This window comes from Papio anubis, chromosome 13 (genome assembly GCF_008728515.1).
Source record: "Papio anubis isolate 15944 chromosome 13, Panubis1.0, whole genome shotgun sequence".
NCBI classification, from domain to species: Eukaryota; Metazoa; Chordata; class Mammalia; order Primates; family Cercopithecidae; genus Papio; species Papio anubis.
The window spans coordinates 67,521,849-67,537,049 of NC_044988.1; the positions used below are offsets into that span (position 1 = coordinate 67,521,849).

At 48.7% G+C, this 15,201-nt stretch overlaps 1 protein-coding gene across 2 annotated transcripts in view; it reads right to left on the reverse strand.

Annotated features, from left to right (window-relative positions):
- Positions 1-15,201, reverse strand: part of GABBR2 (gamma-aminobutyric acid type B receptor subunit 2) — a 416,448-nt gene that overhangs the window by 11,276 nt on the left and 389,971 nt on the right. For both annotated transcript variants that reach the window (XM_021927328.2, XM_031654347.1), the window contains exons 14-17: positions 12,457-12,567; positions 7,152-7,376; positions 4,169-4,351; positions 208-337 (exon numbers count right to left, since the gene is read on the reverse strand). In XM_021927328.2, coding sequence (XP_021783020.2) covers positions 208-337; positions 4,169-4,351; positions 7,152-7,376; positions 12,457-12,567 — 649 coding nt within the window. The remainder of the gene's footprint in view (positions 1-207; positions 338-4,168; positions 4,352-7,151; positions 7,377-12,456; positions 12,568-15,201) is intronic.

Genomic DNA, 15,201 nt, shown 5'->3' on the forward strand with positions numbered 1-15,201 from the left:
AATCGAAGCCCCAGGCCTAGGCAGGGTGGGGCTCAAAGCAGACAGTGAACTGTGGTCAGCAGACAGAGGTTCCAGGTGTGCCAGCTCTGCGTGTCTGAGTCCCGTGCCCTGTTTGAACCTCAGTTTCTTCCCCTAAAAAATGGAAGATGAACAGCTGGTGTTTGAAACCAAGGTCCCTACCACATTCTGGGGCCTTGGCTCTCTTACCTGTGCTCTCAGTGAAGTTTCCCAGGTTGAGGATGTCATTGAGCTCTTGGTAGTGGTTCTGTTTAATGTAGGTGGTCTTTTCTGGTGTGTCCTGCAGCTGCATGGTGACCTCTTCCAGATCTTTATCCAGCTAGAAGACAAAGGTTCCAGTTGAGTCAGGGTCCCTGGCCCAGCCCTGGTAGCTAGGCCACTAGGGCCAAAAGGTAGGTCACAGGGCTGGGCCTTTACCTGTATTCAGGAGTGCCCTGAGAATCAGAGGGGTTATTGCATCTTGGTATCGAGAGGCAGAAGGACCCTGACAGCTCTTTGTTCAAGGAGAAGCTATGATGACAGGGACCTGGGCTTTGCAATTATGTGTTCAGTGTAAGCTTGGGCCTTGATGAAGCAGACAAGCAAGCCCAGGGAGGTAGGGCAGGGAGACCGTAAGAGCTCAGGCTCTGGGCGGGCCTCATGCAAACCCAAGGCTGTCCCTTACTTACGGTGAGGTTCTCCCGGCTTGTGAGAACCCAGTCTCTATTTCTTTTTCTGTAGAATGGGGTAATAATAGTACCTACTTCAGGGGGAGGTTGTGAAGATTAAACGAGATAATATCAGTGCCTGACACACAATAAGGGCAACCTGCTACTATAATAATATTACTATTATTACAGGGTCTCACTCTGTCACCCAGATCAGAGTGCAGTGGTGCAATTACAGTTTACTGTAGCCTTGACCTCCTAGGCTCAAGCCATCCTCCCACCTCACCCTCCCGAGTAGCTGGGACTACAGGTGCAGGCCGCCACGCCTGGCTATTTTTTTTTTGGTAGAGATGGGGTCTCTCTATGTTCCTCAGGCCGGTCTTGAACTCCTGAGCTCAAGCAATCCTCCCACTTTCGCCTCCCAAAGTGCTGGGTTTACAGGCATGAGCTACTGTGCCTGGACTTATAATTACTATTATTGATACTTAATAGGACCCACAGCGGGGAGGACAGACATGCAGGGCTCGCAAGCTCTGAGCCTCACGCTATCATGGAGACCCTGACTTGCAGGGACTCACTCAGAGGAGTTAATCAGGATGGGTCCCAGTCATCCCCACGTTTTTATTTTTAGAGACAAGGTTTCTCTATGTTGCCCAGGCCGGTCTTGAACTCCTGGGCTCAAGCGATCCTCCCACTTTGGCTTCCCAAAGCATTGGGATTACAGGTGTGAGCCACGGCACCTGGCCCATTCCCAGGTTATATAAAAATCAGGTGCAAGTCCTGGGGCAATTCAGCCCCAGAGAAACCTGGCAATATGAGTGTTGGTAGTTGTGGGGGGTGGTAGTCGGGGTGGGTGGTGAACATCTGTGATATTACCATATCTGTATACATATAATGGCTTTCATCCATGATTCCTGGCTCCTGTATCTCTTGTAACAGTCTTTTGTTGTAATGTTGGGGCATTTTAGGCCTCAGGAGCAGGCCTCATGAAACAGAATCATGCTCTCTGACCTTCTCCTGTCCTTTCTCACCTGCTCAAGGCAGGACTCTAATCTGATTGTAGGTCAAAAGACCTTTGTCACAGAGAGAGTCCTGCCCATACCCTGGAGGAAAGAATGCTACAGAGAGGCCAAGAAAAGTCTGAACAGACAGACCTTGCTGGGTTTAGATCATGCGTTTTTGTCCAATCACATTTCTACACAGTTGTCAATCATGCCTCGTGTAATGAAGCCTGCATAAAAACTCAAAAGAACAGGGTATGAAGAGCTTCCGGGTAGCTGAACACGTGAAGATTCCTGGAGCGTGGGGCCCAGGGAGGCAGGGAAGCTCCACACCCTTTCACCCATCCCTTGCTCTGTGCATCTTTTCATTCGTGTCCTTGGTAATAAGCTGGTAAATGTGTTTCCCTGGGTTCCGGGAGTCCCTCTAGCAAAGTAATTCAACCCGAAGTGGGATCCTGGGAGTCCCAACTTGAAGCTGGTTGGTCAGAAGTTCCAGGCGTCTGACTTGTGGCTGGTATCTGAGGGTGGGGTGGGGGTCAGTGGGAGCCTTGGGGACTGAGCCCTCAACCTGTGGGATCTGAAGCTATCTCTAGATCCGTAGTATTGGAATTGAACCGGAGGCGCCCAGCGGGTGCATTTGGTCACAGAAGTCTTCTGTGTTGACTGTTGTATTGGTGCAAGAGCACAGGAAAAACATGGTTAGAGGATTTTTCCAAACAGCATCCTGCTGTAGTATAAGGGAGGAGATCTGATCAACTATCGGATGCTGTTCTGATGTCAGGAATACAGCCATGAAATTGTTTAATACGTTTTCATGCGGAGAAGGAGGGAGAGAGAGACTCTTTTCTATGTGACTTAAATGGCAGGAGTAGGATCAAAGGGTGGGGACAACAGGAGGCCAGATTGTGATTCATTTCCAGGAAAAATAACGCAACAATTTAGAGTTTTAAATAGTGGCTTGGGTTTCCTAACGTGAGTGAACTCTTCATTGCCGAAGTGTGCAAGTAGAAGCAAAATGCGCAGTGACGTGGTAGTGCTCATCATGAGAGGCCTGATATGGAAACAGCCCGTAATAGGCTTTGGGGGACAGAAACCCTTCTTAGTTTGCTCTGGCAGCTGCTGGTGGGTTGCCCCATCCTGAAGCAGTCATCTTTAGGTGCGCAGACAACTGTGTGGTGGCTCTCTGTGGCAGAATTCTGTGAGCCCCCCAAAGGGCTGCCAGATCTAGCAAATAAAAACCCAGAATGTCCAGTCAAATTTGAGTTTCGGATAACGAGTTCTTTTTCAGTATAATTATATCCCAGTATTATTCGGGCTATACTTTTACTGAAAATATGACTGGTTGTTGAACTGAAGTTTGAATTTGACTGGGCATCCTGTATCTAATCTGGCAACCGTATGTCTCACTTCTTCCTTGCAGCTGACCAGCTAGAGATGATGTTTCCCAGCCTCCTCTGTCACTGGGTGTGCTCTTGTCAGTTTTTGCTGATGTGACTAGGGCAGAACCAAAATGTGCACAATTTTTGGTGTTACTGCTTAAGAGGCAGTCCCTCATGTGGACTTTCTATCTCTTCCCCTCCTGACACTGTGAACCAGACATGCCGTCCACCCAGCTCTCCCGCTATGAATGAGGAGAACAGCCTGGAGAGTTGGGGAAACCAGAGGGCAGGAACCAAGCCCAGCAATGACCTTGGGGAGCAGAGCTGCCCCACCCGGAACCTCTCTCTTCATGGCCATTAGGTAAAAGGGAAATAAACATATTTTCTTTGGGCCACTTTATTTTGGGGCCTTGTTTAGCCAGCATCATAACCAATGTACTTTCCTTGGTCCCTTTCCTGTCCCCCTCCCTAATCAGAATTCCTCTATTAAAGCAATACACAGCCTGCAGAGCATGGGTCCAGGCATACTTCCAACCCAAAGGGAGGGGTAGAGGAGGGGAGGTAATTTGTTTTCCCTTCCCTGGTCTACAAGGCTTGGGCACAAGGCAATCTGGCTATGGTCTCTCTGGAATATTCAAGAACCAGTTGAGAACCCTTAGGACAAAGGCGAGGTCTGCGCCACTCTGTCTTGAAAAGTTTCTTTTCACTTTCTCTTCTCTTGTACATCATATAGATGTGGTGGTTGCTGGGTTGTGCTGGGAGAGTGAAAAACTGAGAGGGAGAGAGACACAAAGAGAGACACAGAGAGACACTAACGTAGGAAGCTACAATAATCCGGAAGCTCACAAATCTCTCTGAGTTCCTTTCTGTCTGGGGATGGCTTGAATCAGGTGGTGCTGGCCTCCAAGAGCCTGGGCGAGGTGGCCAATGAGCTCATGTCGGATTCTGACAAACACCTCTGTGCGGCTTATGTCACCCCTGGCTCTCGCAGCTGTAACTGCAGCTGATGACACTGCCCGGTCATGCTGCAGGGATGGTCTAGAGGAGCCTGAGAGTCCCTGCACGGGGTCAGAGGGGCTTCAGTGGCAGACGGGGCCCAGCTACTAGATGTGGAGGGAGGTACCTCTGTGATCTTCATTCGCAGGCGATGGTTTTCTGACTGTAGGCCCTCCAGGCGGGATGTGCTGGCTTGGTTCACACTGGTGACCGAGGTGGACGTTTTAGAATCCTCTTTCTTCTGATTCTGAGTGAACTGGAATCGTCTGTTCTGCGTTGCTGCATCTGGGTTTGTTCGCAGGGTGATGAGCTGAAAGGACAAAGGTGGGGGCAGGGTTGAAGAGAGAGCCCTGGGTCCTTCCTCCTATCCCACATGGCAGACTCTCCCAGCAAATCCTGCTCTGGAGACGACAAGAGGCCCCAGGAAGGCCACAGGCTGGGAGTCAGGAGACCTAGGCTCAGGCCAGACTCTGCCACTTGCTTGTATGTGACGTTGGGCAGGCCCCTTCCCCTCACCATGCCTCTGTGTCCTTCCTGGTCACTAAGAGTCTAGTCTCCTGACCCTGATGCCACCTGCGTCCCAACCAGGGCCCCTGAGGCCTCGCTCCAGCTGCCTAGCAAGTTGCCTTAGGCCTTGCTCCTTGTGGAAAAAATAAGCCCCAAGGGCAACAGCTGTGACAACAAAGAGATAGAGGAGAGCAAAGGCCTCTGTTTGTTAAACCATTGATGAGTTATAGAAGCAGGCTGGTAACAAGCTGTGTCATTGACAAAAGCTTGTTTTTCAGCAGCTTAAAACAACACATGGTTATTATCTCAGTTTCCGTGAGTTAGGCGTCTGGGCATCACTTAGCTGCATCCAAAGACATTTTGTATAGAAAACAAAAGTTGCCACTTGACCCCTGATCTTACCGGCTTATTCTAGAAACATCTCTGACCCAGGCAGGCTCTGGGCTCAGCTCTGGAAAGCAGGAGTGGAGTGACCCATGGCCCCTGCTCACTGGGACCTCATGGTCCAGAGGCGTGGGCTGGGGATGAAGGAAGGACTCAATCTTCACCAGGCCAGCGGGTATCAGGGACAGCCCACCACAGTGCCGTGGCCTGCTGGGCTCTGAGGACGGTCTGGAGGGATGGTGCGGGGAAGGGAACTCCAAGGGAAGAACTGGCATCTGCCAATGCAGGGAAGCCTGGGGGAAACGGCAGGGGAAGGGCAGGTTGGGTGGTGGACAGGGTTCTCTGGGGAGACTAGAGGAGACCCGAGGGTCCTGAGAGCCAGCCCAACATCAGAAACTTGATCCTAGAGCCAGGAGGACAATGAGGAGCTATTGAGCGTGACGGAGCAGAGTGCCACAACTGAAGCTTGGCTTAGAGATCATCGGGCCTCTTTTACAGCATGGAAAGAATGTCAGAGTGCAGGCAGGGAAGTCATGGCGTTGCCTGGAGTCTGGGCGGGTATGAACGACTAAGGCGTGTACACCAGAGGTGTTCCAGTGCAGAGCTCACAGTGCCTGGGGGCTGACTGCATGCCCAGGAGGATGGAGGCACCATGGGTAGCCTGTTTGCTGAAATAGACCCAGGTGATCTTTCCTCTCCCCTGTTCTGAGGCAGATGCCTCCCACTTGGGTCAGTAACCCCCTCCCAGCTTTGTAACTCTGTGTCCTGTTCTTTCCTTTTTTGGGGGGGGTGGTAAAGGGTCTCACTCTGTCACCAAGGCTAGCGTGCAGTGGCACAATCTCAGCTCACCACAACCTCTGCTCCTCCAGGCTCAAGTGATCTTCCTACTTCAGCCTCCTGAGTAGCCGGGACTACAGGTGCGCACCACCACACCTGGCTATTTTGTTTTGTATTTTTAGTAGAGATGGGGTGTCACCATGTTGCTCAGGCTGGTCTTGAACTCCTGGCCTCAAGTGATCCTCCTGCCTTGGTTTCCCAAAGTGCTGGGATTACAGGCACGAGCCACTACACCCAGCCACCTTCCTTTACTTTCGAGACCCACTGAGGTCAGGCTTCCCTCGACACAGATCACCCTACTGCAGGGGCTCCTGAGAAGAAAGGCCTCTGGCTCACCCGCCCACTGCGAGGTAGGATGATGTTTGAAAAATCTCTCTTTGTCGGGTGCCGTGGCTCATGCCTGTAATCCCAGCACTTTGGGAGGCCGAGGAGGGTGGATCACCTGAGGTCAGGAGTTCCAGACCAGCCTGGCCAACATGGTGAAACCCTGTCTCTACTAAAAATACAAATTTAGCTGGGTGTGGTGGCGTGCACTTGTAATCCCAGCTACTCAGGAGGCTGAGGCAGGACAATTGCTTGAACCTAGGAGGTGGAGGTTGCAATGAGTCAAGAATGTGCCATTACAATCCAGCCTCAGCAACAAGAGCGAAACTGTGTCTCAAAATAAATAAATAAATAAGAAGAAGAAGAAGAAGAAGAAGAAGAATCTCTCTTCAAGGTGGTCCTGAAGGTCAACCCTTCAAATAAATGGAACACGTAAGTGGTTACTAAAAACGGTGATTTTTTTTGGCGAAGTGGCTTATGCCTGTAATCTCAGCACTTTGGGAGGCCAAGGCCAGAGGATTGCTTAAGCCCAGGAGTCCAAGACCAGCTTGGGCAACACAGGGAGACCCCGTCTCTATAAAAAAAATTAAAAAATTAGCTAAGCGTGGTGGTGATGCCTGTGGTCCCAGCTACTTGGAAGGCTGAGGCACGAGAATCATTTGATCCCGGGAGGTTGAGTTTGCAGTAGGCCGAGACTGCATCACTGCACTCCAGCCTGGGTGGCAGAGTGAGAAAACAAACAAAAAAGCAAACAAACAAAAAAAGCATTATCTCCTAGCTATTAAGAAAAAGGCTGGAAGGAAACACATCAAAAACATTAACAGTAAAGAATACCCCAACAAAACATGACCAGTGATTATTTTTGGGTGGTGGGACAAAGGGAGATTTCTGAAAAACCTGGCCTTTATTACTCTGCATTTTCTGAACTTTCTATAATGTGAATTATCTTCATCATAAAAAAGGAATGGGTAAACCTTTTAGAGAATGGAGAAAAGCCAGCAATGCCCCTGTGCTGGAGTCGGAGGGCAGAGGCCAGGTGGTGGGGCCAGCACCCGTACCTTCGGCACAAACACCAGGCAGAGGGTGATGGTGCTGCAGAAGATGATGACCAGAGCCACGATGCAGAACTGCACGTTGGGCTGGTCCCGGGTCAGGAAGGAGACAGCGGCCCCGATGATGCACATGATCCCCACGTTGTAGACGCTCATCCCAATGTACTTGCTGTCGTTGAGTGCAGGGATGCTGACGTTGCGGGTCTCCCAAGCTAAGAAACAACCGAACAACTGAAATGGTGAACAGAAAGGGGAGATGATCGTTACCAAGGGGCGGCACACACCCGCTGCTCTGAGAAGCTGTGGAGTGGAGGGTTACTCAGGAGATGGGCTGCAGGGAAGGCGGGTGGGGGGCCTTGCTGTCAGCCAGGTCTTCTGGATGTCACCATCTGTCTCCACTTGTGACCCTGCTGAGTCCTGCCAAGCAAATGCAGATTGGGGATGTGACAGCTGTCCAGTTCTCCTGCACCCCTATGACTGGTTCATGCACAGACCTGCCCGAGGCCACTGTGGAAGGGGACTTCAGATAAGATCTCAACCTTCTTCCTCACTCTCTAGGGAATACTAAGGCCCAGAACGGGTGAAGAGGTCTGCCCAAGGTCACACAGCAATATGGTAGCAAAAATGGGCTGTGTTTTTAGAAATTCACTCCAGTCTTTTTTCTATTAAACTAAGCAGATCCCTTGTGTCTGAGACTTCTATTGTCCTCAAGTGCACATGGACGCCCAGAATAGAGACTACATTTTCCAGCTGCCCTAGAGGCTAGGCGTGGTGTGTTACTAGCTTCTGACAATGCCTGTAAATAGCAGTGGTATGCACATGTTCTGGGAAGTGTCTTTAAAGGGAAGAGGTGTTGCTTTTCCTCCTTCCTAACAGCTGGAGTGGAATGTGATGGGTGGAGCTTCAGCATCTGTCTTAGATCACAAGGCTATGATGTGGAACCTGTGTAATGATGATGTGGGGGCTGCAAGATGCAAAGAGCTGAGATTCTGGGAGCCTTACCCCAGCCCTAGATTGCTTACTTCTGGACTAGGTTTACCTGAGAGGAACATTTCCTGTCTCTTCAACCATTATTATTTTGGGTTTTTCTGTGACTTGTAGCTCTACTCGTAACCAATAGATGTCTCGACAGAAATGGACAGAGTAGAGGCCAGCTATGATCTGAAGCAGGGTGTCGAGGGTTTAACCCTTATGGGTGGTCTAAGGGGAGGGTGGGCTGCAGGGACAGTGCAGGTGGGTGTAGGGCAGATGGTGGTGTGGCGGGCAGGAGGGAGAGCCAAGATAGTTGACTGGTACAGGAACCTCTGCTTTAGTGCGGCCCTCCAAGGGGCCTTCTCACAAAGGCGCCTCTTCCGTGTGGCTTCAGCAGGACAGCTTCAAGCGTCTGACAGCTGCATGAATCATTTAACGTCACACCGAGGACCTGTGTTTAGAGATTTGATGGCCGCATAGTGCTGTGTGGTAGAAGCGGGGCTGGACACAAGGCCGGGGGATATGGAAACTGCTCTGCCATCCGTTGGCTGGGTGACCTGGGCAAGTCACTTCACCTCTCAGGACCTCACTTTCAACGTCTGTGGACTGGGGGGAATAATAATAATAATAATACCAATGTCACAGGGTTTCTGTGTGGATGAAATGGGAGGATGGATGTCAAAGCACTCTGTAGACTGAAATGTTCTGCACCAGGGTAAGTTCAAAGCTATTTGTAATTGATCTTATTTTATACAACCATGATTGTTTTTCTCTCCCTTGTCCTTTATCCTTTCTCTAAATGTGTTATCTCACAGCCTGATTTATTCCTTTTTAAAAATTCCTTTTAAAACGGGGAACCAGGCCAGGTATGGTGGCTCACATGTGTAATCCCAGTACTTTGGGAGGCCAAGATGGGTGGATTACCTGAGGTCACGAGTTTGAGACCAGCCTGGGCAATGTGGTGAAACTCCAATACTACTAAAAATATAAAAATTAGCTGGGTGCGGTGGTGCATGCCTGTAATTTCAGCTACTTGGGAGGCTGAGGCAGGAGAATTGCTTGAACCCGGGAGGCAGAGGTTGCAGTGAGCAGAGATTGTGCCACTGCACTCAATCTAGCCTGGGTGACAGAGTGAGTGAGACTCTGTCTCAAAAAAATAAAATAAAATAAAATAGGGAACCAGGAGCCCAGGAACCAGATACTGAGTGAGAGAAGAAAACCAACAGCCATTGAAAGCCTGTTCTGTATTGGTTCCTTTACCCACGACCCACTGTGATCCCATGGTAGCTGTGCCATCTTGCAAAGGAAGAAGCAGAGGCCTGGCCAGGAGAGGTGACCTGCTTGGGGTCCCACAGCGTGAATATCAGGGCTGGATGGGCCCAGGACTTGGGCTCTCTGACCAAGAGTCAGTGTGCCCTCCTATCAGCCATGCTACTGATGGGCCACCAAGCCACTGTGAGGGTCCCTACAATAAATGTGGGCTACCCTGGGGACCTAGTGGTTGGCTGTAAATCTCTAAAGAGTGTCAGGAGGAAACACAAAGTAACTTGTTCTTAGGCCCTCAAATAGTAGATTGAGGGTTCATGGGTACAAGTTACACTGAGGAAGATTTCTTCTGAGGATTAGGAAAAACTTTCTAGAAAAGCACTCCATCTGTGGGTTGAATGATGGCCCTAAAAGATGGCCCATATCTTAATTCCTGAAAACCGTGAATGTGACCTTATTTGGAAAAAGGGTATTTGCAGATATAATGAAGGATCTTGAGATGAGATCATCCTGGATTATCTGGAAGGGCCCCAAATCCAATGACAAGTGTCCTTATAAAGGACACATAAAGGAGACCATTGGGGAGAAGAAGAGAAGGCCACGTGGAGACGGAGGTGGAAACTAGAGTCATGCAGTCACAAGCCAAGGCATGCCTGGAACCATCAGGTGCCGGAAGAGGCAAGGAAGGATGCTCCCCTGCAGCCTTCAGAGGGAACACAACTGTCTGGATTTTGGACCTCTGGCCTCCACAACTAGGAAAGAATACATTTCTGTTTGTTTTGTAAGCCACTGTTTTGTGGTAATTTGTTATGACAGCCAAAGGAGACTAACACATTATGCATGAATGGCACAGGCTCCTTTGGAGAGGGTGAGCACTCCATCACTAGAGGTATAGAAGCAGTTAGTGAATGAATGCTTTGGGGGAAGCTCAGGGTGGGCTGGGGGTTGGGGCCAAAACATCTGACAGTGGGGTGGACCTAAAGGGCTGTGTGTGCTTCTCCCAGCCTTGAGATTCTGTGGCTCTAAAATAGAAGGAGTAGGGGGGTGGCAGTGGGATTTTAGTCATAAACCTTCAGGGCCAGGAGGCTGGGGACTGTTCCTTGCATATTCTAAATGGTAAAGCATTTGCGCTATCAAATATAGCTTTTGTTGACATGAGCTGGCTGAAGCTGTTAGCTTCACGGGAAGACGTACAGTCATCTCTCATCTCCAACCACTTTGGAAGTAGGTGGGAGAAGATAATGAATGATCAAAACATTACAAATAAGTCCAGTTTAAAGATGTCAATATGATTCACCATAATCTACTTTCACAGAATGAGTCTCAGAATCAAGGAACATCAAGGCTGGAAGGATCATGGAGAGTGTCTAGATTCACTCTCTTTATTCAACAAGGGCCGGGGGAAGTGCAGGTCATTGACACGACATGCTTTCCCATGACAGGGAGCTTGTCCTTCTTAGGGGCTCCATGGCATCTGTGGACAGTGCTCCCTGTTATAAGAATCCATCTTTACATGGAGATGGAGTCTGCCTTCCAGCAACTTTGCTTGGGGCTGACGGTTCTGCCCTCAGGTCTGTGCCACCCATTGCTGACAGCTCTTCCAAGCTTCTGGTGACTATGAATGTGTCCTTGTCCAAACCCAGGAACTTTGGCCAGTCCTCAAGTTCCTATTTCTATATTGGGTACCTCCTGTGGACACCCCCAGGGTCATTACCTTGTGCTCAGATTGCAACCCAGTGGTCCTGTTGCTTGCATGGGAGCTCAAAAAACTTCTATGGAAAACCATAAAAGGGTGTCAACTGGTATGAAGTGGGGACCAATCTTCGCCTAGGGTCCTCATACATGCCCTTCTGGCATGGCCTCTCAAAGGACACGGGATCAATCACTAACACTTCTCTGATGCGGCAACAGGTAAGAATGCATTTGAGCAGCACGAGAGGTTCCAGTTTATTTAACTTTTGGAGGCGGCTTCATTTTTGGCCTCTAAGTGGGGTCACACAGGGGTGAAGGGTGGCTTAACCTCCCTGTGGAAAGATCTGAGGAGGATGCAGTGACCAGCTTCATGTCACTGGAGGGCTTTAAGTGGAAGCATGGTTTATATAGGATATAGGAGAGAAGATTCAAGGATCAACCTGGGCTGAAACACGGTGGGGCTGACCTTTCAAGTTTTCCCTCATGTTGGCATATCACAACGTGGCTCCGTATGTGATCTTTGATTTTTTTTTTTTTTTTTTTTTTTTTTGAGATGGAGTTTCACTCTTGTTGCCTAGGCTGGAGTGCAAATGGCCTGATCTCGGCTCACTGCAACCTCTGCCTCCCGGGTTCAAGTGATTCTCCTGCCTCAGCCTCCGGAGTAACTGGGATTACAGGCGCCCGCAACCACACCCAGCTAATTTTGTATTTTTAGTAGAGATGGGGTTTCACCATGCTGGCCAGGCTGGTCTCGAACTCCTGACCTCAGGTGACCCACCCACCTCGGCCTCTCAAAGTGCTGGGATTGCAAGCATGAGCCATAGCACCTAGCATGATCTTTGATTTTAAAAGATGAGTCAAGTGGAAAGAGTGCTGGGTTTGGAGTTTAGAGGTTACTAGGTAGCTTTTGGCAAATCATTCAGCCTCTCCGAGGCTTACCCTCCTCATCTATTAAATGGGGATGATCCCGCCCACCTCCCATGGGCTTAAGAGAGGATCCACTGAAATGCTGGAAATGAACATGCACTGGATGTCAGCAGACTGCTCTTCCTGGGAGCGGTGCAGTGACAGCTGTGAGGCACAGCCACAAGTTTTTGGGTTACTCTCTGGTTAAGATCTTGACTCTGCCGCTTACCAGCTGGGTGACCTTGGGCAAGACACCAAGCCTCGGTGTCATCAGTGAAATAAGGATGTTACTTGTACCTATCTCATAGGGTTGCTGCAGGAACTGAGATAGCATGTGGCAGGCACTGAGTACACAGAGAGTAACTGCTTAGTCATGGAGGCTCTGTTTATTTTTACATTGATGGAGGCCCCTGGGAGACAGAGGCCCAACAGAGAAGTGTCCCCCCCCCAACTCCATCTCCTGCTCTGCACCTACCATGAGAAGTCCCTTGTAGGCATAGACAATGCCAAGCCAGATGGTCATATGGGTGTTCTCACAGTGCTCCAGGAGAGGGCGGATGGAGATATCCCGTCCTGCTGGGTCAGGCTGTGCAAAGAGAAAACAGAGACTCCAGGGATGGCACAGGACACTCTTCCAGCAACAGGGTCCTTATCTGAGAGTCCTTTTCCCTCTTGTGAGCCATAGCCAATGCCACTGTTCAGTGGGCCATTTGGACTCCCCATCTCTGTGTTCCTAAGGTGTGGAGCCCAGGCCTCAACTAGCATTGACTGCCTTCGGTTTGTTGGTAGCAATTCAACTCTGCACTCCAGTTCTCTGCATAATTCATGCCTCTCCAATTTGAGTCAGAGCTCCTGAGGGTAGGAACTGGGTCACTTCTGTGCCCCTAGGATCTAACACAAAACCTGGCCCAATGCAGGTACCTCTAATATTTATTGAAAAACTGAGGGTGAGAATGAGGTATAAAGTTATGTCAGGAGGTCTTCATGTATCTCTGGGGTTACCTCTGTGCAACTGGAGATATAGGATATACTGGCCTGCCCGAGCCTGGGGCCTGCCAAACCCTTCTGAGGAGACCCTCTTGCCCACAGCCCCACTGCTGAAGCAGTAATGGCAGCCATGTTATGAACCACATGACTCATCCTTGGCCACAGCTGACTGGACAAAGAACAGGCACCTGACCCCAGGCAGCCAATCCAGAGGCTTGTCAGATACCTATGAAGTTTCCTCCTATAGAGTGCTCTGCCTAATGAGGGTTGATGGAGAGGATCCTTCCTGAGCACATTCTCTCTGGCAGGAACTTGAATTGGGAAACTCTGGGAGATAATTGGCCAGATGGTGGCAACAAGACAAAAAGACACCCAGGGAATGAAACAATATCTACGGTACATTAATTTTTTCTGAACCATTCGAGAGTAAATTGCAGATATCCTGACCCTTCACCCCTGAATATCCTAGCATATATTTCCTAAGAACAAGGGATTCTCTTGCACAATCACATACACTTACTAAATTCAGAAAATTTAACACTGATACAGTATATTATCTAATATACTATCCATTTTCACATTTTGCCAATTGGCTTAATAATGTCCTTTAAAGCAACTGTGGTTTTTCCAATGCGGGATCCAATCCACGATCATTATTGCACTTACGTGTCTTTGGTTTCCTTTCATCTCAAACAATTCTTCAGACTACTTTGGTCTTTCCTGTCATTGTTTCTGAAAAATCTAGTTCAGTTATTTTGTAGAAGTCCCTCAATTTGAGTTAGCCTGAATGTTTTATATCCAGGTTTTATGCATTCTTGGCAGGAATCCTACATAAGTAAGAGTCACATCAGGGGGACGCGTTGGCACTTTGTGATGTTATCTGTGATCACTTGGTTGACATGATGCCTGTCAGATATCCATTTCAAAGGTACCATTTCCCCCTTTGTAATTAATAAATAATCTGTGGGAGCTACTTTGAGACTGTGTAAGTATCCTGTTCTCCCACAGACGTTCACTTGGTGGTTTCAGCAACCATTGATAATTCTTACCTGAGTCATTTATTACTTTGGTAGCTGCAAAATGGTGATTTTCCAATTCTACCATTCTATTTAAACACTTGGCATTCTCCTGCAAAGATGAGGTTTCCTTTCCTCCCATTTATTTATGTATATCAGTATGTTCCTTTTTTTTGAGACAGAGTCTCTGTCACCCAGGCTGGAGTGCAATGTCGTGATCTCCACTCACCGCAACCTCTGCTTCCTGGTTTCAAGCAATTCTCAAGCCTCAGCCTCCTGAGTAGCTGGGATTACAGGCGCCTGCTACCATGCCTGGCTAATTTTTGTATTTTTATTAGAGATGGGGTTTCCCAGGCTGTTCTTGAGCTGCCAACCTCAGGTGATCCGTCTGTCTTGGCCTCCCAAACTGCTGGGATTACAAGTGTAAGCCACTGTGCCTGGCCTAATACGTTCCTTTTTTAATTCAATGTCTTATAATCCTTTGCTATCTTATTCATGTTGATGCTTAAATTTCTCCAGATTTGGCCAGTGGAAAACAACTTCATGCTACCTTCTATGTTTTTTCCACATATCACCATAATTTTTTGAGCACTTTCTTCTTGGCGTAATGATTCCAGCACTCCTTGAACTTTTCTTGCTCCCAGCCTTGCAATCAACCATTTCTCCAAGGAGTCCTTGTTCTTTTTAGTGGAGAATGTTGTTTAGAAACCAAGATGTAGGCACTTGATGGTCTCACTGTTCCTAAGTTGTCACTACTTCTAAGCTCTTTTTAAAATAATGTATGAATGTATGTATGTATGTATCTATCTATCTATCTATTTACCTACCTACCTGTCTGTCTGTCTAGATAAGATCCAACACTGCCAAGTTCTTGCTTGCCTTCCTCATTCCATATTTTCATCACTCTTCTCCCATAGTGGAATCCCTGCCTTCGAACAACATCAAATATTTACTCATTTGTTCAGTCCTACATAGGACACTAAATAGTTGCAGAATTGATACATCCATACAACTGTCAAGCACAAACTTACTAAATTGAAGATTCCTTTGCCATCTGTTTGCCACTGAGAGTATATCACCAAATAACTGTGTTCAGGATGTTATATTCTGATGGAGTGGTGCTGTTGAGGCCCAGGGTAAAGCCACACTCCTGAGGGTAAGGCATGGGCATCCCCAGGGTCCATCACTAGGAAGAAGGGTTACTTTGAGGGGACCCA